The sequence below is a fragment of the Brassica napus genome, chromosome C7 (genome assembly GCF_020379485.1).
Source record: "Brassica napus cultivar Da-Ae chromosome C7, Da-Ae, whole genome shotgun sequence".
NCBI lineage: Eukaryota > Viridiplantae > Streptophyta > Magnoliopsida > Brassicales > Brassicaceae > Brassica > Brassica napus.
Window position 1 is genome coordinate 18821379 of NC_063450.1, and position 23610 is coordinate 18844988.

General features: G+C 43.1%; 3 protein-coding genes across 3 annotated transcripts; all 3 read right to left on the reverse strand.

The window, feature by feature from the left end:
- Positions 1 to 1583: 1583 nt before the first annotated feature.
- LOC106416371 (60S ribosomal protein L36a) lies at positions 1584 to 2974 on the reverse strand. Its single transcript, XM_013857239.3, has 4 exons — positions 2827 to 2974; positions 2234 to 2413; positions 1893 to 1967; positions 1584 to 1787 (listed from the first exon to the last, which is right to left on the reverse strand). The coding sequence occupies exons 1-4, from the start codon at positions 2827 to 2829 to the stop codon at positions 1728 to 1730; spliced, it is 318 nt and encodes a 105-aa protein (XP_013712693.1). The 5' UTR covers positions 2830 to 2974; the 3' UTR covers positions 1584 to 1727.
- Positions 2975 to 8258: 5284 nt separating this feature from the next.
- LOC106417349 lies at positions 8259 to 9611 on the reverse strand. The gene is made up of 6 exons (XM_013858167.1): positions 9596 to 9611; positions 9124 to 9545; positions 8850 to 8982; positions 8499 to 8627; positions 8311 to 8441; positions 8259 to 8264 (listed from the first exon to the last, which is right to left on the reverse strand). The coding sequence occupies exons 1-6, from the start codon at positions 9609 to 9611 to the stop codon at positions 8259 to 8261; spliced, it is 837 nt and encodes a 278-aa protein (XP_013713621.1).
- Positions 9612 to 21020: 11409 nt separating this feature from the next.
- LOC106417938 (CRIB domain-containing protein RIC5-like) lies at positions 21021 to 23592 on the reverse strand. The gene is made up of 5 exons (XM_022705366.2): positions 23027 to 23592; positions 22855 to 22926; positions 22567 to 22645; positions 22374 to 22474; positions 21021 to 22287 (listed from the first exon to the last, which is right to left on the reverse strand). Exons 3-5 carry the CDS (start codon positions 22610 to 22612, stop codon positions 21883 to 21885), a joined length of 552 nt encoding a protein of 183 aa, XP_022561087.1. The 5' UTR covers positions 22613 to 22645; positions 22855 to 22926; positions 23027 to 23592; the 3' UTR covers positions 21021 to 21882.
- Positions 23593 to 23610: the final 18 nt, after the last annotated feature.

Genomic DNA, 23610 nt, shown 5'->3' on the forward strand with positions numbered 1-23610 from the left:
GATTCTAGTGGGAGACCTTTCTTTTATGATATGATGTTCAGGTTTACATACATTTGGTTATGTTTTAAAATTAATGAAATTGTTTCAGATTTATTTTATTATTGGATAATTAAATAAATGTCCCAAAATAATTTATATCATTCTTATAGGTCATCAAGTATGTGACTTGATCATGAAACCCTATAAGTGAAAGATGCTATAAATTATTGACGTCCCTAGTCAAGGTTGTTAACGTGGGACATTAATGACCATGAATGGCTAGTATGTGAGGTGATTGATGACTAAGTTTTATGGAGTCATTCAATATGTGGTATTGAAGTCAATCACATGGATATGTGTTAGAGAACACATGATCGGACTGACCCGCTATGAGAACTCTGCAAGATTGTTATATGAGTGTCATAAGAGTTTTTCATTACGACTATAGAGTATAGTCCTTAGACCTGAGTTCGTCATGATTCTTTCCTTGTGGATTAGTTCACTTTGACCTTGTCAAACGTCAGCCGTAACTGGTGATTATAAAGGCATTGATTAGGTGTTCTATGAAGTTTGTAAGGAACATGGATGGAACAAGATGGAATTTGTCCCTCCCATATAACGGGAGATAAATATCTCTTGGCCTATCGAAGATTTGATACTGAAAAATGCATGGCCGTGCTCAAACGAGGTGATTGTCAGTCGTTTGTTTTATCAGTATAAATCAGAGTTCGATAAACGTGATCTAGCTTAATAAGGGTGACACAAGTTCTTGCCTTATGATGAGATCGAGATATAGAGACAAAGGGATTATAAGAATAGATGATTCTAGTACAAGTGGGAGATTGTTGGGAATGTCCTAAAATCATTTGTACTTACTCTTGTTAAAGTCGTAAATCGAGGTTCGACAATCGTATAAAATTAGGTGGTTATAATGTTTTGTTAGAAACCGCTTATAATCTATAGATTGAGAATCTATTACTAATATTATATGATCCTACAGGGTCACACGCCTAAGTAAACTGGATCAATGACATATATTAGGTTTTAGGAATAATATATATATGATATATATTATAAGATATACATAAAGATGTATATACATGATAATGATAATTAATTATCATTTGACCATCACGTGCATGCATGGACCTGACCCTTTAATGAATTAGGTTAATCACTTGTTCATTATATAAACATGTGCCGTGATGTTTTGAGATCAACACATCTCACGTGAAACCCTAATAGCAAAAGAGACAAAAGAGTTTGTCAAGTTCTTTGAGATTTGATCTCGACGGCACTAGCATCCCGTATCAATCCAGTTTGTGTGCGTGTGGATACCGGTAGAAGCACGACGTTTAGAGTGCTTGAAATCTCGACTTGGTTTATTCATCTTTCCACTGCGAATAACCAGGTATATTCGAAACTCTAAGATCTAAGTTTATTTCAGTATTGACATGAGATTCTAGGCAACTAAATTCATAGATTGATTTATAAATAATTATAAATAGGTATGAATTCCAACAGTATCTTGCGTAATGAAATCATCGATTAAAAACTGGACGTTTAAGTTTTACTTTGATTGTATTGACTGATGAGTGCAAAGATAAAAAGAAAAACCATATCTTGATGATACAAAATATTAGAGTCAACAAGCAAGGATGAGAAACAATCTTATACGAGAGCTAAAACAGATGAAATCAAGATCCAACGAAGTACAAAACTTGTAAAAAGCTCAAGACGAGACCAGCTTAGAAAAGTGATGTTCCCTTTCCCTTCTTGTCTCCACCGATCTCAAAATGCTTGCACCTCTGAAGAATCAAAGAGAAAAAGGATCGACACCATGTAAGAACAACTACCAAGTCTCAAATCTGGTAAAACAGGAATTGATGTAATGAAGTACTGTTGGTTATTACCTTGATCGAGTGCTGAGAGAAGTGCTTGCAGGTTTGGCACTGAAGCCTCAAGACAATCTTCTTCGTGGTCTTAGCCTGTTCAATAATATAATACAGGAATGAGTCTCAGCCCAAAATATTGATTCTATTGGGTGTTTTGACTCTCACTTACGCCTTAAAGGCTTAAACTAAAGAGTTAGAGAAAGGTACAGAGCTAAAGATAAGTTCAGTAGCTAACAATACAAGCTAAATAGTTCCCTACATTAGAGTTAAGGATAGCTAACACTCAGTCATTTAATTTAGCTAACTGGGCTTAATTCAAATAGAGAAACAATCAGTAAAAGGAAGTGGTGAATGTATACCTTCTTGTGGAAGACAGGCTTAGTCTGACCACCATAACCGGATTGTTTACGGTCATAACGACGCTTTCCTTGGGCAGCAAGACTGTCTTTACCCTTCTTGTATTGGGTAACCTTGTGCAAGGTATGCTTCTTGCATTCCTTGTTCTTGCAGTATGTCTTCTTTGTCTTGGGAATGTTCACCTTTCAAATACACAAACACAAAAAAAAACATCTTCAGCCCAACTGAGCACAGGAAATCATTTCGACACATACAAAATCAAAAGACATATGAGGTCAATACAAAAGTTTTTAAGAAATGAAGATCTTTCTATCAGAGTCAACTGAAATAGAACCAATAATTAGAAAAAAAAATTAACGTTCAAAAACCAAGACAGCAAAGAAAGAAACTAGCAATAACTATTTCACGACAAAAGCATCTTGAAATAGTTTTGTCAGAGAGAAAACCTCAAACTATAGATCTGAGAAAGAAAAAAAACAATCAATCTATCTACCATGTCTAATTCTTCCTCACAAGACTTAATCCAAACTTATCAGAAACCAAAGCGAGTTCCTCAGCTAATATAAAATCAAATCGAAAGGGAAGAAAACGTTACCATTGTCGCTCCTCTGAAATCTCCGGTGAAGCGTGTGTGCCGTCGTCTGCTAGCCAACGAAGGATAAGGTTAAAGAAACAGAATTTATAGTAAGCTTTTAAGAAACCCTACAACCTTAAAATGTGAAACGGTGACTTTGGGCCATCAGTAACTTCAAGGCCCATATTTATTATAACGACATTGGGCTTTACATAGGGTGTCAAGTAGGATAACTAAAGCTTTTGTTGCGGGTTTCACATAAACCGGGAACTAATCACGAACAGTTAAAGCTAAGTGCTCGCAGATCAATCACAAAACTCACGGATGCATGTTTTAGGGGCCACTTTAACGGGGTTGGGTTAACCCGCTGAAATTCTCTAAGGGACGAGTTGAATGGGATGGGTTGGTTGGCTTTAATACTTGTTGGGTATAGGCCTAGCCCTTCCAAAAGGCCCGCAAGACAATTACGCAGACACATGATTACAACAAAGAAGACCGGCTCGTCGACTTGAAAGCCGGTGTTCGGCTCGGCTCCAGACTACTTTTAGTCGATGAGATGATTGACTAAACATCATCGGCTCGCCGACCCGACACGACGGCCCGATGAGTCGGCCCAATTACTCGAGGAGGCCCATCGAGACAAGACACATTAGGTCAACGAGCGTTCACCTATAAAAGGAGGAGACAAGGCAACAAGGAGGTGATCCGCAAATTACTACACTCACTTTCGGCTAGAGTTAGGGTTTTACATCTTACATCTCGCCGACTTGTATGGTCCGACGAATTTGTCTTCGCCGGACTTTTTCCTCTGTTCTCTTCCCCTTATTGTAACTCGGTTTCGACTCACTGATCTAATAAAACACGTCTTTGTCTTGACCCACCGACGAAAACTCGTCTCTTCTCTTTACTAGTTTATTGACAGTCTCAGTTTAAACAGTTGGCGCCCACCGTGGGGCAGACAGAGTAGCGTCAGCAAAAGATCATGACTCGACCCGACTCGCCGTCCGACGACGAGTCGCCTGTGACCGAAGGCGCTCCAACAGCAGCGGCCTTTGCAGAAACCATACTCGAGAGGATGGTGCAGCAAGACGCCGCCCAAAAGGCGGCGACCGAGCAACTCGTCGCCATCGCCGCCATTCTAGCTCCGCTGGCCGGAGGCTCAGGAGATCCGGCTACGACGGTCCAAAAACAACTGTTCGACACTTACCGAACAGCCAGTGCCGGAAACCCCGCAAACACGAGTGCCGTACAGGTCCAAACTCCCGGCGGCGTCGACCTCGTTACCGTCCGGGAACTCGCTGAGCTTAAGCAATCAGTCCTGGACATGAAAGACCGGATGCTCGAAGGACCTACTTCAGCGCCGCTGATCGAACGTGTCCTCACCGAAACCCTAAAAACCCCATTTTCCCGGAAGATCACCGACGTACGTTACCGGCCGACTGAGAAAATTCGCCTTCCGGCTTACGTTTGTCCGAGAAAATCGTTTGACCCTTCTGATCCTAAGCTCTCGGATGGTTAACTGGATTGGAGCGCGACTCCATCAACGATTTCCACGATCTGACGACTGCGTTCCTCAAGCACTACATCATGTTTACAAGACAAGGAGCAACTCTGTCCGATTTATGGAATCTATCTCAAGGATCGAGCCAAAGCCTCCGCGACTTCATGGAAAAATTCAAAACAGTCGCTTCGAAAGTCCAAGTCCCTGACAGCGTTGCCGTCGACGCACTGATGAACACTCTCTATTTCAAGTCCTTGTTTCGCGAGGATCTTTACAGAAATCCAACCACTTCGCTCCAGGACGCAATCGCCAGGTCAAACAACTTCATCCGAATGGAAGAAGACACAGCGGCGATACTTAAGAAACTGAACACGGCAACCAAACCGGCAACTGTCCCCAAAGCTCCCGAGGCACGCCAGGAACCTCGTCAGCACGCCTCAGGCAGTAAACCTAACCAGCTGAAAAGTTTCGTCTACGTGGTTGAAGACAAAAACGCGTCCCCACAGCCCACTGTCGTTGTACGCGAAAAAGGTTGGAATGTCTGGGAAATATGTGGTGTAGCTTCCACAAGTCTAAGGCACATGATACAAGGAACTGCAGGCATTTGTTAGACGCCCTCTTCTCGTCGTACAAAAAGGGAACGTCAAACGTCGAACTCCCTAAGCCTAGGCCCAACGGCACCAAGAGCTGGAGCAAAAACAAAGAAAAGAAAACTCACAAGAATCAGGATAAGTCTGGAAACCGGCCGAAGCATACTGAGGATGACAAGCCAGAAGAGCATGAAGAAGAAGACGGCGACGCACAAGTCGACGAGGAGCAACCGCGTAATCATCGACGTGTACAAGTCATCCTCGCACGACCCAGTTCCTCCTCAGATGAAGAAGAGGATAAACAGGTCCATGACTCACGCGAGTATTCCAGCAAACGAACAAACGAGAGCAAAGGATCAGAAGGGTCAAACGACTTAAGAAACAAGCTCAGGCGAAAGTCGCAGACATCTGATCGTGCATACGATTCACACGGAGATCTCCGCTCAATCATCGAAAAATCCAAGGCTAGGAAAATCGAGGACTCGAGTGCTCGATCTCGACTCAGGCCACGAGTCATCGATCTTCGTGAGAAGCTCAACTCAAAGTCGGAAGACCTCAGAATCAAGCTCAACCGACCAAAACATTCAGACTTACGACGAAGAATCGAGGAGGCGAGGTCCAAGAATGAGGACGGACAAAAATCTGTTGTCGAGGACTCACCCGTTGTCGAGGACTCGCCCAATGTCAAAAATTCACCTATCATCGAAGACTCGCCTAACGACTTGAGGACTCGACTGAGAAATAAACGAGTCGTTGAGTCTAACTTCCTAAACGTAATCATGGGTGGCTCACCTCCTTGCGGTGATTCCGTCCGGTCTGTAAAGGACCATCGACGACAGGCAATAACCCCAAAGAAATGGCCATCAAAACCCGAGAACGATTCCTCAATCACTTTCTCGCCAGATGATGCCATCGGCGTCCATTTACCTCACAACGACCCACTGCTAGTCGAGGTAGGAATTGCGAAGTGTGACGTCGCTAAAGTGTTGATTGACACAGGCAGTTCAGTCGATTTAATCTTTCAAGATACGCTCGATAAGATGGGAGTCGAACTGCGCGAGATGAAACCATCATCTCGCTCCCTTACAGGATTCAACGATGCTTCTGAGACAATGATTGGTACAATCAAACTCCCCGTCTACGCCTGCGGAGTGATACGCACGGTCAAATTCTCAGTCATCTGAACAAAAGCTCCTTACAACGCGATCCTCGGAACCCCCTGGTGTTGCAGGCTGGAAGCTGGGTCGCCCAAATGGTTGTTGGAGGTTCAAATCGGATCAACCAAAGATGAGACCGGTTGGTCGATATGGTCTGAAATCGATTGTAAATCCTGAAACAAATGAAAGATGAATGAGATACGAATGCTATGAAGAATAAACTAAGATAAATAAACAAAGAAAAATGATAGATATGGCGGAATCAAGCTGCTGGATGTGTATCACTCTCAGCTTGATCAAAAGATGGATTGAAGTGGATTTGCGGATGAGGTTTTGATTGAATCTCTCAATCTGATGAAGGATGGATCGAATTGATTGACTCTCTCAATCTGTGTACTGAGCTTATTTGATTTGCACAAATAAACTAGACTCACGAAATCAATAGAACAACAAAGAATCTCTCTTTGAATCCTAAAGACCGATATTTTATACAAAGAACAATCTTTGATAAAAACTGAATAACTTTTTATTAACTTGGTGATTAAGGGTGATCTTTACAATGGACGTCTAGGAGCTTATATAATTCTCAGAGACAAAGGTCCTAACGTTCTAAAACAAATAGAAAAGTAAACAAATCAAAACTAAGAAAGAAATCGAAAACTAGCCGTTGGAGCCTTTTGTGTGATTTTGGCTCCAAGTAAAGAATCTGATCTTTCTTGAACCTGGATGGTTTAAGGGGATAAGAGAGCTTTCTTGGGACCTTCTTGAATGCTTGATAGATGCTTATCTCGTCCTTGCCTTGGTAGAAAAAGAGCTGTTGGAGTTTGAATGCAAGAGACTCCAAATAAGGCAGTTCGGTGATAATGGGGATCTTCTTATTCCTATGTGGGCTGGTGCATGGGATGAAGTTGTAGAACTCTTCTGGCTCGTGTATAATGTCTCCTGGATGTCTTGGTTTAGTCTGGATGTCGTCTGGTTCTCCTGGTTGGATTGGAATTGCTTGGAAGGGATCAAACCGAAAGATTGTCCAATCTTTCCATAAATAGCTCCGGTTTGATTTAAGTGATTCTCCATTGAACCGACTGATCTCCTGGGTTCTGGTGCATCTAAGGACTTCTGGAATACCTCCTGATTGGTTAAGATGATCTCCTGGTTCCCATAAATAGCTCTGGGTCGAACCAAGTTGAATTAGTTGAAGACTTTCCATAGATGACGTCGGTTTGGCCTGTTCTGGGGAATTGATCATAACTCCTAATTTCCGTGGCCATTTCTCCTGATCTTGGGTTTTCTGGAAAGCTGATAAACTCATATTGACTCCTATGATGGGCTTTGCTTCAGGACGCTCCTTAATTGAGCTTGAATCTTCTTCTAAAGTCGGGTACTCGCAGATGGACGGGTTGAGAAACCTCTGAATTGTAAAATTCATAACTTCTTGCTCCGTGAATATATTGGCCCAATTACAATTGTCCTGGACTCATTCTTGAGTGTAGAATCCATAAAAATTAGACTCGTGATTTAAACCCTCCTGGTTTGTAAGATATGGTATTTTTAGTGCACGTATATCCTGGTTGGCGCCTTGGCTGGTTGAGTAGGGCTTTGGGTTGACCTCTGGTTCAGTTGCTGATCTGATGACCGCATCATACCCTCCCCCTTGACAAAGTTTCGACCTCGAAACTGGATAACCTGCACCAAGATAGAGCAAGTCAGCTTTCATACTCTTTTGAGATTCTAAGGTCTTACCTTGATATTGTTTCGGTTTGGGGATGGATTGTGCATCAGGTGGTTCTTCTTTGGACAGATATGAAAGGACCACGCCTCTTCTATGGTTTTGGACATTGCATCTCTTCTAGAGTGGATGGCCCTTCAAAGTTTTGGTGGTCTCGTTTCTGGTCTCCCTTAGAGTTGAATCTCCTAGCAACAAAAGATTATTCGGTGGGATTTCTTTGAAGCTTTCTTTTTTGCAACCTGAAAAATTCTCAACTTTCTGGACAAAAAGCAAGTGCATCATATCTGTGTTTGGACACTGATAAAAATAATTTGAAATTTCCAGACTTACTTTGATAGCTTCCACAAGTTGAAGAATGATTTTCTTCTTTGGACAACTTGTTTTTGTTTGCTGCCTTCTTTGCAACTTTTGACCTTGGTTGTTATGAACTACTTCTTGTCTTATTCCTGGATCAAAACTTTTTGGCAAAGACAAGTGCATTATACCTGTATAATCAAGTGTCTTGGACGTTTTAAGATCAGAGAAACTTACCTTAAGCCTTGGCATTTGAACAACACTTAGTTCAATTTTAGGCTTCCACTTGTGAGTTGGTTCATGGCTGAGCTTATGGTTTGGTTCCTTCCTTGGAACTTCAGTAAGCATATAGCTTTCACTTTTACTCCCTATATCAAGAACACACACGTCAGTGATAGTATCTCTAGGTGGTGTTAGACACTTACCTTGGTGAGATACTTTTATGATCGGTTTTGCTTCTTTAAGCAAGATCGACTGCTTGGTGTCTTGAATCATCTTCTGGTCGACCACGTGGGTTACTACTGATGGCTCTCCTTCTCTTGGTTCCTCAAGACCTGTTACAAGACACTTTGACAGAGACAAGTGCATCATACAAGAATTTTGAACCAATAGTTCAGATTGAACAAAACTGTCACTTATCATAGGTAAATCTGTTTTCTTTTCTAGTGATGTTTCTATCAATACTTGCTTACTAGGACAAACTACAGCATAGTGTCCTTTCTTATGACATCTATAACATGTCTGATATTTTAAATCCTCAGAGTTAGAAGACTTACATTGGTTTGATGGCCCTTCTTTCTTTGGGTTTAAAATCTCCTTGTCTCTTGGAATTAAATCATGGACAACTTTTGATCTCAACAAGGATGTGGAGATCGTGTCTTCCTGGACCTCAGGACCTGTCTTAACACCCTTGGACAAAGACAAGTGACTCATACCAGTGGGAGATGATTTATAAACACATTTATCAAGTATAGGACTTACCTTGGCCTTTTCTTGAAAAATCGGTTTGTCTGATTTTTCTTTGTGTCTGGCCAATGTGTCTTGGCTGACAAAGTTCTTCTTCTCCATGGCCTTTGGGACCTCATAAGGCTGGTATTGATCATATAAAACCGTGGACCTCTTGTTTGGCCGAATCTGGTCTTGGTGGATTAAGCTTCTATGGCTTTGTTGTGGCACCATTCTCTTTGCCTCTTTAGAACCATGAGTTGGATACCTCCTTGGATAAAGTTCCTGGATTTCAGAACTTGTAAAACCTGGTGCAAACTCATATCTCATGACTTCCTTAAGAGCTCTCCATGTTTTGATAGTTGGCTCCTTGTAAAACCACCTATCATCTTCTTCTTGTACCCACCATTTAAAGGCATCATCTTTTAGTTGATCAATGGCATAAAACAACCTCTCCTTTTTCTGGATGTTGTTGTAGTGAAACCACTCATCAAGGTTTCTTTCCCATCTAAGATAACCTCTTTTTCCTGAAAATTTAAAGAGTTCAATTTTATCAGCAAAAGAGTTATAATCAAACCGAGGATTAACAACATGATTGTTGTGGGTTTTAGAAGTTGGAGTTTGATTGATCTTTGAAGGATCTGGTGGCTTGGGATCGACATATATAGCCCCTGGTACATCTCCAAATCTTGTTTTTCCTTGCTGTGGTCGTTGGCCTTGTGCCTGATTTCATTTATCCAATTGAGCAATCTTAATTTGGAGCTTTTGTAGAGCTGCGGTCTGTTGGCTCAAGGTGGCCCTTAGGTTTTGGCCATGTCTCTCCTCCTCCATTGCTTCCTGAAAACAATCTCAAAGAACAAGTGAAAGTATGGAAAGTTTTGGTCGAACCAAAATAAAACAAGTGCAAGAATGCAATTTAACTAAACCGAGAAAATATGCAATTATGAACCGAAATGAAGTAAATATACTAAAATGATTTTTCTCTTTTGGTTTTCTGAATGCAATCTCGAAATTAAACAATATGGTATGATAAGAAACACAAAGGGAAAGAAAATATGAAAATTAAACTAAGCCTGATTTTTTTTTTTGAATTTTCTTAAGATGCAACAATTAAACCACAATATGCAAATGATATGAACTATGCTCTAAATAATTTTTTTTTTAATTTTTTTTCTTGATGCAAGCACGAAATAAATCAGTATGGGATGCTATGAACAATAAATGGAAAGACTTATGGAAACAAACTAACAAGGATATTTTTTTTGAATTTTCTTATGCAAGAAACAAATATGGAAATGCAGATTTTTTTTTTTTTAAATGAATGCACAAAATCTAAATATGGCAAGTGGAGCTGGGGAATGAATGCAAACAACTAGACAAGTATTTCAAAAGAATTTCGTGGATCAAACTAGACAACTTCTTCTTCTTTAGTTTTATTTTCTTAAGAACAACAATAACAATGCAAAAACGGTTTTTTTTTTTTTTTTAAATGAAAACAAATGCAAACAAATATGAATGTTGCAAGGATAGAATGGACCTGATTCAGGAGCTTGAGCTCTGATACCAAATGTTGCAGGCTGGAAGCTGGGTCGCCCAAATGGTTGTTGGAGGTTCAAATCGGATCAACCAAAGATGAGACCGGTTGGTCGATATGGTCTGAAATCGATTGTAAATCCTGAAACAAATGAAAGATGAATGAGATACGAATGCTATGAAGAATAAACTAAGATAAATAAACAAAGAAAAATGATAGATATGGCGGAATCAAGCTGCTGGATGTGTATCACTCTCAGCTTGATCAAAAGATGGATTGAAGTGGATTTGCGGATGAGGTTTTGATTGAATCTCTCAATCTGATGAAGGATGGATCGAATTGATTGACTCTCTCAATCTGTGTACTGAGCTTATTTTATTTGCACAAATAAACTAGACTCACGAAATCAATAGAACAACAAAGAATCTCTCTTTGAATCCTAAAGAGCGATATTTTATACAAAGAACAATCTTTGATAAAAACTGAATAACTTTTTATTAACTTGGTGATTAAGGGTGATCTTTACAATGGACGTCTAGGAGCTTATATAATGCTCAGAGACAAAGGTCCTAACGTTCTAAAACAAATAGAAAAGTAAACAAATCAAAACTAAGAAAGAAATCAAAAACTAGCCGTTGGAGCCTTTTGTGTGATTTTGGCTCCAAGTAAAGAATCTGATCTTTCTTGAACCTGGATGGTTTAAGGGGATAAGAGAGCTTTCTTGAGACCTTCTTGAATGCTTGATAGATGCTTATATCGTCCTTGACTTGGTAGAAAAAGAGCTGTTGGAGTTTGAATGCAAGAGACTCCAAATAAGGCAGTTCGGTGATAATGGGGATCTTCTTATTCCTATGTGGGCTGGTGCATGGGATGAAGTTGTAGAACTCTTCTGGCTCGTGTATAATGTCTCCTGGATGTCTTGGTTTAGTCTGGATGTCGTCTGGTTCTCCTGGTTGGATTGGAATTGCTTGGAAGGGATCAAACCGAAAGATTGTCCAATCTTTCCATAAATAGCTCCGGTTTGATTTAAGTGATTCTCCATTGAACCGACTGATCTCCTGGGTTCTGGTGCAGCTAAGGACTTCTGGATTACCTCCTTATTGGTTAATATGATCTCCTGGTTCCCATAAATAGCTCTGGGTCGAACCAAGTTGAATTGGTTGAAGACTTTCCATAGATGACGTCGGTTTGGCCTGTTCTGGGGAATTGATCATAACTCCTAATTTCCGTGGCCATTTCTCCTGATCTTGGGTTTTCTGGAAAGCTGATAAACTCATCTTGACTCCTATGATGGTTTTTGCTTCAGGACGCTCCTTAATTGAGCTTGAATCTTCTTCTAAAGTCGGGTACTCGCAGATGGACGGGTTGAGAAACCTCTGAATTGTAAAATTCATAACTTCTTGCTCCGTGAATATATTGGCCCAATTCCAATTTACCTGGACTCCTTCTTGAGTGTAGAATCCATAAAAATTAGACTCGTGATTTAAACCCTCCTGGTTTGTAAGATATGGTATTTTTAGTGCACGTATATCCTGGTTGGCGCCTTGGCTGGTTGAGTAGGGCTTTGGGTTGACCTCTGGTACAGTTGCTGATCTGATGACCGCATCACCTGGTTACATTCTGTTAAGGCAGTGTCTTCGACATATCATCAGTGCGTGAAGTTTCCAGGACCAAACGGTGAAGTGCAGACGCTTCACGGAGACCAGCAGGCCGCTCGCGAACTACTCATTGCAACGGTGAAAATGCAACAATCAACTCCTCGCATCAACGCGATAGCAAAGCCAATTCAACCTCAGAAAGACGAGATTTTAGAAGTCACCATCGACGATTCTGATAAGAGCAAAGTAGTCCGAGTCGGAGCCTTCCTCAACGAAGAGATGCAACGCGCAATCATCGACTTTCTCAAGGAGAACGCTTCAACGTTTGCTTGGGCGACATCGGATATGAAAGGAATAAACCCCGCCATCACATCCCACGAGTTGAATGTCGATCCAACCATCAAACCCATTCGCCAGAAGAGACGAAAGCTAGGTCACGACCGAAACAAAGCTGTCAACGAAGAAGTTGAGCGACTCCTCGCAGCTGGCTCAATCACCGAGGTCCGATACCCCGAGTGGCTAGCTAACCCGGTCGTCGTAAAGAAGAAGAACGGGAAGTGGCGCGTTTGCGTCGATTATACCGATTTGAACAGAGCCTGCCCAAAAGACAGTTACCCCCTCCCGCATATCGACAGACTCGTCGAGTCGACTGCTGGGAATGAACTCCTGACTTTCATGGACGCATTTTCTGGTTACAATCAGATCATGATGCATCCGGATGTTCAAGAGAAGACGGCGTTCATCACCGATAGAGGGACGTACTGTTACAAAGTAATGTCGTTTGGTCTCAAGAACGCGGGTGCGACTTATCAAAGACTCGTCAATCGAATGTTTGCCGACAAATTAGGGAACACGATGGAAGTCTACATCGACGACATGCTGGTAAAATCACTCCGCGCAACGGACCATCTGGATCATCTTAAAGAATGCTTCAAGACGTTGAACGAATACGGTATGAAACTCAACCCAGCCAAGTGTACTTTCGGCGTCACCTCAGGAGAGTTTTTAGGGTACATCGTCACCCAGCGAGGAATCGAGGCAAATCCTAAACAGATCCCTGCCATACTTGATCTTCCCAGCCCAAAAACCAGCAGAGAAGTCCAGCGACTTACAGGAAGGATCGCGGCCCTGAACCGTTTCATTTCCAGATCCACGGACAAATGCCTTCCTTTCTACGAGTTGTTGCGAAGAAACAAACGCTTCATCTGGGACGAGAAGTGCGAAGAGGCGTTCAAACAACTCAAGGAGTATCTTACAACTCCTCCTATATTATCCAAACCCGAAACTGGCGATACACTCTCACTCTATATCGCCGTATCCTCAACCGCGGTCAACAGCGTCCTCATCCGAGAAGATCGAGGAGAACAGAAACCTATCTTCTACACGAGCAAGCGCATGACTGATCCAGAGACTCGATACCCCACCCTTGAGAAGATGGCTCTCGCCGTTGTAACATCGGCGAGAAAACTGCGTCCCTACTTCTAGTCGCACACAATCGAAGTATTGACAAATCAACCATTGCGAACGGTAATGCAGAATATAAATCAATCCGGACGGTTATCGAAGTGGGCTATCGAACTCAGCGAGCACGACATTGTCTTCAAGAATCGAACAGCTGCGAAATCTCAAGTCCTCGCAGACTTTCTCATCGAGCTCGCACCATAGCTCGAGCAAGATCTAATCCTCCCGAGTCAAAATTGGATACTCCACGTCGACGGGTCGTCGACAAACAAAGGATCAGGAGCAGGAGTGCAGCTGCAATCCCCGACAGGAGAACTGATCAGACAGTCGTTCAGCTTCGGCTTCGCCGCTTCAAACAATGAAGCTGAGTACGAGTCGTTGATCGCAGGACAAAGACTCGCCAAGGCAGTCAAGGCAAAACGCCTCAGCGCATACTGCGGCACACAACTCGTAACTAGTCAGTTTAGTGGTGACTACGACGCCCGCAGCGAACGAATGGACGCATACCTTAAGATCGTTCAAACACTTGCAAAAGATTTCGAATTCTTCGAACTCACCAAAGTCCCCAGAGGAGAGAACGTATGCGCTGATGCTCTCGCTGCCTTAGGTAGCAGGTTGCGCGATCAGGTGAAACGTACCATCCCTATCCATAATATCGACAAACCAAGCATCGATCTGACTCCCATCGAGACCGCCATCGTAGCACCAATAACCGAAGCCACACCCGCGAACCAAGTCCTCGAAGAGGTGTCAAACGACACCAACGACTGGAGAACATAATTTATCGACTATCTGGTCGATGGAAAGCTACCTCCTGAGAAATGGATTATACGACGACTCAAGACGCGGAGTGCCCACTATGTCGTCCTCGACGGAGAACTCCACCGATGGACCGCAACCAAGGTACTTCTGAAGTGCATAAATGGCGAAGAGACGCATTTAGTCATGGCTGAAACGCACGAAGACGCTGCAGGAAATCATTCTGGAGGTCGAGCACTTGCTTTAAAAGTAAAGAGTCTCGGTTTCTACTGGCCAACGATGAATGCAGACTGCGAAGCTTACGCCTAGCGATGTGATCAGTGCCAGCGACATGCCTCAACGATCCACTCCCCGACACAGTTGCTACGAACGATGACAGCTCCATACCCTTTCATGCGATGGGGAATGGACATAATCGGCCCGATGCCGAGTTCTCGACAGAAACGCTTCGTCCTGGTCTTGACAGATTACTTCACGAAGTGGATTGAGGCGGAAGCTTTCGCAAGCATTACAGAAAAAGAGGTCCAACGATTTGTGTGGAAGAACATCATCTGTCGCCACGGCTTACCTTACGAGATAGTGACTGACAACGGCTCCTAATTCATATCGAACAAATTTCGAGAGTTCTGCGAGAGATGGAGAATCCGACTCAACACATCAATTCCGCGATACCCCCAGAGCAACGGCCAAGCCGAGGCGACCAACAAAATCATAATAGACGGTTTGAAAAAGCGCCTTGATCTCAAAAAAGGATGTTTGGCAGATGAACTCGACGGTGTCCTCTGGTCACATCGAACAACTCCTCGAGGAGCAACGAAATCAACTCCTTTCTCGATGGCACACGGAATCGAAGCCATGGCTCCCGCCGAAGTCAACGTAACCAGTCTGTGAAGGTCGAGGATGCCACAAAACCTCGAGCTCAACAGCGGTATCCTCTTCGACGCCCTGGATGCTATAGAAGAACGCCGCGACCAAGCACTACTCCGCATCCAGAACTATCAGCATCAGATCGAAGGTTACTACAACAAGAAGGTCAAGTCTCGACCTCTCGAAATGGGCGACATAGTACTACGCAAAGTGTTCGAAAACACCAAGGAGCTGAATGCAGGCAAGCTCGGAACTAACTGGGAAGGGCCGTACAAAATTTCTCAAGTCGTCAAACCAGGAGTCTACCGACTCGAGACGTCGACCGGCGAACCCATCCCCAGAGCGTGGAACTCAATGCACCTCCGACGATACTACTCTTAGGCAAAAGCCCGAAGATCGAACACTCAAGGAGTCTTGCTCAATCGACGAGTGAATGACACCCTTGTCACTTTCACTCCCAAAAAAAAAAAAAAAAAAAAACAAGTGAATGCGCATCCAATGCCACTTTCACTAACCAAAACGAACTACGAATGGCTTGATCCTCTCCTAGAGGTACGTAGGCAGCCTTTTACAGGGTCCAGCTATAACAAAAACAATCTCCTAACAAGTAGGAGCGCGAATTGTTCTAAGCGATGCTTACGCACGAGCACGACCTTGTCTCTCGGACAAACGTACTAGCACTCGCACCCACTAACGGGCATGTCCTGATCAGACACATGCTCGAGGGATTCTTCGGTCGTATCACAGTCCTGACCCGTGCGATCGAGACGACAACTTTCAATCATCTTATAATTCTCTAAAGCCGGGCTTGGCCAACCTAATATTCTTTTTTGGATTACTTAAGGATCGATTTGAAAACCATTGTCGCTCGAAAGTATAAACGATTGTCTTCGAAACTCGAAAATTTATGTTGTTATCGAGGACTCGAACTGACGGCATGATGTGTCAAAATTTGATAAAGCCGAGTCATCGACTCTTCGGTTTAATTCAAGACATCGACCAGATTGCCAAACCAAAATCGTTTAAACCCAACATTCAAAATAGATTTCAGCGACTCGTCGAAGGCTAACTCGCATTCTCGAGTCCACGAAACTATATCTCACGACTAAGGCAAACTCTGTTTCAGAAATAACTTCTAAGGAAGATAAACTTACTGAAAGTCTGAAACAACGGATAGCCGCAAAAGCAAAATAAATCCAGATATTACATTAACAAAAGCCTCCGAGGGCTAAAAACCAAAAGTCTAAAGGAAACAACAACAACATATTAAACTAGTCCTCGACACGGTCGGAGCCCCCCTCGACGACCTGGGCAGCGAGCCGATCCGAAGCCTCCCCAGTCACGTCCGCTGGCAGAACTGGCAGATTATCAGTTCCATCAACCGCTCCCTCTTCATTTTCCGGGTTACCAACTAAGCCGGATTCGGTCTCCTCCAATTGTTCGCCACCCTCTTCTTCAGTCGAAGAGTCTGAGAGTTCAAGTAGATTAACAGGCTCTGTCTCCGTCTCGACACTAGTCCCAAGAACCGGGACCAGCGGATCTTCGTTCACAACGAGGCTGGTGGAGAGCATAGTCGGATCCGAAGCAGATGCAACGGTCATATCCTCGAGCCTTACGACCTCGCCAACGATCCCACCTTCTTGAAGAGGCAATTCCCCAAGCTCTCTTCCAGTCGGTTCTACAGATCCTTCGTTCGCATGATCTCCTTGAGAACTACTGGGAGTTTGAAGGAAAGCAGCGGTCCCAACATCAATCAGGCCCGCATTCGATCCATATGGGTCGATCGTCGCCCACACATTCTCGTTTAGAAAAGGAGATCGAAGATGAAGAGGGGAAAGACAGAGAAGCTCCTCGGGGATCCCTCCGACAGCTAGGCGTTCAGCCGCAACCTCGTACTCCTTCTCTTGTTCGGCGAACAAGTCAATCGTCTCTTGCAGAATGTCGATCCCGCTCTCCTTAAGCGCTTCGAGACATTTCTTTGTCCCAAAAGCTTGGCTCTGCAAGGATCTGGCTGTTTCGAACTCACTACGACGCTTCTCGAGATCTCGAATTTGGGAGAAACGCTTATTGCTCTTAGCAATCATGGCCGTTTGTACACGAAACCGCTCGTGAGTAACCTCATAACCTCGAGTGTCCCTCAATCTGTTGACCTCTTTCAAGTGTCTCAGCGCGGTGGACACCATCTTCTCCTCCATGGCTGCCTTCTCTCTTAACCAAGCCTTCTTCTCCTCCTCGAGTCCTCGTATCTTTGCACCCGCAGCCTCAAATTTATCCTTCAACTCCCCGAATTTCTCCAGGAAATGAGCCTTCTTCCTCTCAATCAGTTGAGCCCGTTCCTCTGCGACCTTATCAATTGTCGCTTTAAATTCCTTCGTCTTGCGGTCAATAGCTACATCCTTCGCTCGAGCGAGCTTGTCGGCTTGCTTTAACTTGGGTGTGGCCTCCTTAAGGGCTGAGTCGTATAACTCGACGACGTAGTTCATGCTCCCGTCGCTCTGCATGAACGAAAGAAAAGATCAGAACCAGAAACATGAAAAAGATAAAATAAGGAGAATAATTCTTACCAGAAATTTAGTCCTCGCCGCATCGACGTATGCGTCCTTGAAAATAAGGTCCTTGACAGCGGGCAAGTCCTTGCGACCACCCTTAATTTGTCGAACAAGCTCAGCACAGTCAGTCGGGGCAAAGGAAAGAGGAGTCTCGCCGACGTACTTGAACTCCACGCGGTCATGAAATTTGACCCGACGATCCTCAGAGGCCGAACCGCCTTCAACAAGAGTCCGAGGTGCAGCTAGAGGAATCTTCGCAGCAGAAGCAGACGCAGCCGGAGTAGACAACTCATGACTGTGGGCAGTCTTCTTCTTCTTCAGAGAGATGGACGGGGAGTTGTCCGAGTCGACGATTCCCCGAGCTGCAGCATCGCGAGAAGAACCTTTCTCGACAACAGTCTCACAATTCTCGGCGCCTTCAGCAGGCTCCGACTGTTCCTCAACAGATTTCTTCTTCTTCCTCTCTTATTTCTTTTTCTTTTTTGGAGGACCATCAGATTCAGTCCTCGCTTGAGAAGCAGCTGATGCAGAGGAGTCAGGAGCAGATCTCTTCTTATTACCACCAGTCACCGATGGTTCAGCAGTCTCTCGTTCAGAGATCAATGTGAGATCCTCCCTCGAAGAGTCGACGTTAGCCGGGCCTGTAGACGGTCCGGGGGAAACCACAAGAGGAAGAGGAGCGGGAGGAATTGCTCCACGAGGAGTCTTCACGCGAGGAGTCTTCACGCGAGGAGTCTCTTCGCGAGGAGTCGTCCCACTAAGAGTTGTCTCGCAAGGAGTCGCAGAGGATGTCTTTTTCGCCTCGCTCAGTTTTTTCTTGATTAATGCACTCAAGTCTGGAAGCTCTTTCATTTCCCTGGCTGCGTTGATGATCTTTTGCTCGGCGCTACTGAATATCGAAAACCGCCGCTTGTTACCGGTAATCAAAGGCAGTAGATCAGACCTCCAATCCTCTGAAAAAGATCAGCAAGCTGGTTCAGATAAATCTCGGAACTGACATGAGTTGGAAGAAAACATGTGATCGCAAGAGGAAACTTACTCCTCGAGATTCTGTCAAGCACTCGTCGAATCCTCTCGATGGTGATATCCTTCCAGCTCACTTTGACGCGCAAAACGACTGCACGAGCATCAGAGACGAAATCTTCCGGATAAGAGGCCGTGTCCGGGTGATCAACTGCAAATAAACGAAAACTCATTAGAAAACAAGGAAAAGAGAAAGTCGATGAGCTGACAACAGCGTTCTACCGAGTTTATGATTCCACAAAAATCAAAAGGAAACGTCGGGCGGCTCCTCGAAGGCAAAACTGTCAGACTTGACGTAAAAGTAGAAACGCCGCCAGTGTGCCGTCCTACACGGATGATCGACGATCACGTTGTAGTTAGGCCTCATCTGGATCGAGAATAAACCATCGCCCATGGACTTCGTATAGGTCAACTCCTTGAGTGTCCGAACACTCATCGAAATGTCGATCTCCGCCGCAGTCACCATCAATGCCACCGAGGTACGGAACGCGCCATTGAAAAATTGACTTATCACCGCGTCACGACGTCTCACATAAGACGTAACGAGTCGAGGAATTGGAAACCAATGTTTGGTCTCATCTTGAAAGTATGACTCATAGACGCACTGAAATCCCAAAGGAGGGGACCACGGCCTCTGAGATGTAGTTGGGATCAAAAAGGTCACCCCGGTTCCTTCACATTCCCTCAATAAAGCTTTCACGCTACTAGGAGTCGAACGAGTCTCCTCGATATTCTCCCATGACTGTCCCTCTACGACAGAAGGACGCATCTGCTCAACCGCCAAAGCCGGAAGATCCTCGAAGATTCCCCCCGGATGGTAACAACACGGGACAAAATCGGGGAGGGAAGTCTCTCCGACATCAGCTCCACCCTGGCCGTCTCTCAAAATTAATGTTACATTTTCTCTCTCCTCGCGGAGCTGCCGCGCCGAATCAGCAACGAGGACTCGCTGGGGCGTGTCCATATTCTCCGTATCTATCATTGCTTCACGATGAATCGTCTCAAAATCGGGCGAGGAATTCGACTCGACGACACGTGCAGGACTCGATTCGGGTGCATTCACCGCGGCTTTCCCTTTCTGGGCCCTAGAAAGTTTACCTCTACCGCCCGACGACATTCTCAGATCTAAGACTACAAAGTTAGAGAGATAAGTGGAGAGTTAGAGAGAGAAAGTACCTGAGCCGGATGAAGAGTGGAGAAAATGAGAAGGAAGAGGGGTATTTATAGAGAGAGGAGCACATCGCACCCCGAGGCGTCATCATTAGACCTAGATGGGCCTAGAGTCGGCCCATTAAGGCGCGTGGAGCTCACCAAACGTCGCGACTTTTCAGCTTCTCGAGGAGAACCGAAATCGGTTCAAATCAAAACCGGAACTAACCACCGGTTTAAATAAAAAATAAAAAAAATCATCATCAAAATCAAATCAGTCAGATCCGCGAACGCGAGCATACAAAGTCCACTGCACAGTCGAGGAGTCGATTGAATAGTCGAGGAGTCGATTGAAATCACAGATTTGAGATAATTGTCTCGCAAACCCTACTGTCAAATTCGCTGAGTCGGCTACGCTACTCACCAGCGAACTGGGGGGACTTACTGTTGGGTATGGGCCTAGCCCTCCCAAAAGGCCCGCAAGACAATTACCCAGACACATGATTACAACAAAGAAGATCGGCTCGTCGACTTGAAAGCCGGTGTTCGGCTCGGCTCCAGACTACTTTTAGTCGATGAGATGATTGACTGAACATCGTCGGCTCGCCGACCCGACACGACGGCCCGATGAGTCGGCCCAATTACTTGAGGAGGCCCATCAAGACAAGACACATTAGGTCAACGAGCGTTCACCTATAAAAGGAGGAGACAAGGCAACAAGGAGGTGATCCGCAAATTACTACACTCACTTTCGGCTAGAATTAGGGTTTTACATCTTACATCTCGCCGACTTGTACGGTCCGACGAATTTGTCTTCGCCGGACTTTTTCCTCTGTTCTCTTCCCCTTTTTGTAACTCGGTTTCGACTCACTGATCTAATAAAACACGTCTTTGTCTTGACCCACCGACGAAAACTCGTCTCTTCTCTTTACTAGTTTATTGACAGTGTAAGTTTAAACAATACTCCTAGTTGGAGTTTATCATTTTAGAACCAAAAATGTGTTTCATCATGGGTAAGTCTATTGTGGACGGTGACCTGAATCTAGCTAAACGTGAACATCAGACGGACACATTACATAATATCTAACAATAATAATTTTAATCCAAAATATACATGTTTGAGTCAAAGACTCAAATGCCATTTCAAGCAATGTCATTTTGAAAGTTCTTTTTTCATTCTTTTTTGACAACACAATGTCATTATTCAGAATTATGTTGATGGTGTTATCAACATAAAATTTACTAGTTCATGAATATTATCATGAAACTAATATTTGTTTATCTAGATTTAAATACATTATTCAGATATGTGATCATTTAATGGTGTCTCGTTTGTATACCTAATAATTATTTTAAACAAGTTTAAGTTTTAGTATCTAAACAGTTTTTTTTTGCTTTTGTGTTAAAAGCTTTGCAAAAAAGTCTTGCTTGACATTCAAAAAGAAGACTACCATAAGTCCATAACATATGTAAACTCAACAAACAATTCAAGTCTAATGATGTTAGACTCAATTCTTATACTAATAGAATAACACCTTTTGTTGAGTGAATCTGCGAACTAACCTCAGAAAAAAAAACTAGAAAGCGAATACTAGTTTCTTTTTTTTTCTAAACAAAAAAAAATACTAGTATAACAAGATTTAAATCATTTCAAGAATCAAACACAATATAAAGGTGACGGAATATTCTATAGAGCAACCAAAATCATTAAGCAAAAAGCATAAGTCACACATCCAGATTCATTATCATCATAGGGTTCTCTTTTCTTGTAAATCACTTGACAAAAACATTGGTCTTGTTATACAAATGCAACTCCAACAAAATGGAGATCAGAAAAGGAAAAGGTATGTAGATGATGAGAAGAAAAACAAAACCACCACTCTAGTCTAAACTTGATCAAGAAAAACTCTCCTTTTCTCACCTCTCATCTTCCTGTAGAACTTCCAAGACCCACACAAGGTAAAACCGCCCGCACAGATATATCTGTTTCTTTTGACTTTGCAGGTCCAGCAGATTGAGAAGGTTCTCCGCCTCGTCCTCCTCCACCTCTTGACCGTTTCTGCCTCGATTTTTTCTGTCCCAAGGACTGATCATTCTGTTGAGGTAAGTCTATCCCTGTACCTGACTCTGACCCTTCACCCGTGCTCTGCTCTCTCTGCTTACCCGTTCTGCGTTTTGATGGCCTCGTTGATCCGCCCACTCTTGATGGAGACTCTGAAGGTGAGTTGTTTGTGTTTGTAGATGATTTACGCCTCCCCTTGTTCTTTTGCTTCTCTTTCTTGTTGGAACTTCCTTTTGACTCCGCCACTGGAGACTTATACTCATGCATCTGCATAATACAATGAAAAATATGAGCTTATCTACAACCAAAATATAATCTATATTAATATAGATAGTGTACGAGGTAATATGTACCCAGCTTGGGGTCGTAGCAGAGGGCCCTTCCCATCCTATATGAGCAACATGTTTGACATCGGTCGGGTTTCCAATCTGTATCTCTGGTTCCTTCTCATCTTCTGCATGCAACCATTTTTATAATCTTTGAGATTCTGTTCCATTTGTAACCATACATAATTACAAACACATATATTAATAAACGAATACTAACCGAAGATACGAGCAATGTACCTCAACCCTTTTAAGAAACCCTTCATTGTTGAGGTAATCTTCAACTTGCAGATGCATACCTAAATTGCGCGTGAAGCAATCATAAACTTTTTCACAAATCGTTTTTTTTTTAAATAGAAATTATGCTTCTTTTTGCTTACAATTCTCTATCCATGTTAATAACATGATTATACATAAGTTTATATAATGCAGAGATCGGTGCAAGATTTTTTCCGGGTAAATCCTACTATAAAATAAAAAGCATAAGAAATTGATCAAATGAACTTACATGTTATGGGAGGAGATAAAACTCTATTAACAAAGAATTCGAATCATAAAGATTTCCAAGAGCTATGAGTTTCTGCAAATATAAGAGGAATATATAAACAACTAAGAACAAAAAAAACAATACTTGCGTAACGAAAACAAAGGACTATATATATAAGTTTAAATTAAATTACCTGGCTACAAACTTTAGAACGAAATGTGTGTTTCCAAATTGTTTCAATAAAAAATAAAATCAAAAGGCTTTTCTCTAATTCTTTTGTTATTTTCTTGTTTCGTGTTTTGTTATGTGTCAGCTAGCTGAAGAGGAAGGTAACGCAAGGAAAAAAAAAAAGTGAAACTTCAAAATGTGTCCAAAGGCTCTTTCTCTATTTCTTGTCTATTTCTTTTTTCTACACATGCCTAATAGACACATGGCGGATGATTATTGGCTGTAGAAGTTGTAAGTCAACGGATAACCAGAAGATTTACCCTTATTTTGGCGGTTTTCTTCAGTCCTATATTAAGGTTCTCCGAGTTACCTTACGGTCGTTTTTGCTGGCAAACGCGAGAGATGCGTTGGTTTCCAGGAAATGCTTAATAAGATTTAGGAAGTTGATCGGAACTTCCACCTAAATACTGAAATTGTTTGAGATATTACATTGAAACAAATTAAAAACACCAAGGGCATGTACACTTGCATGGTACAACACCGTATAGTCATAGTTTCATTAGATACTAAACTTTATTAACTCTTTGCAGTATTAACGTTTCAACCACA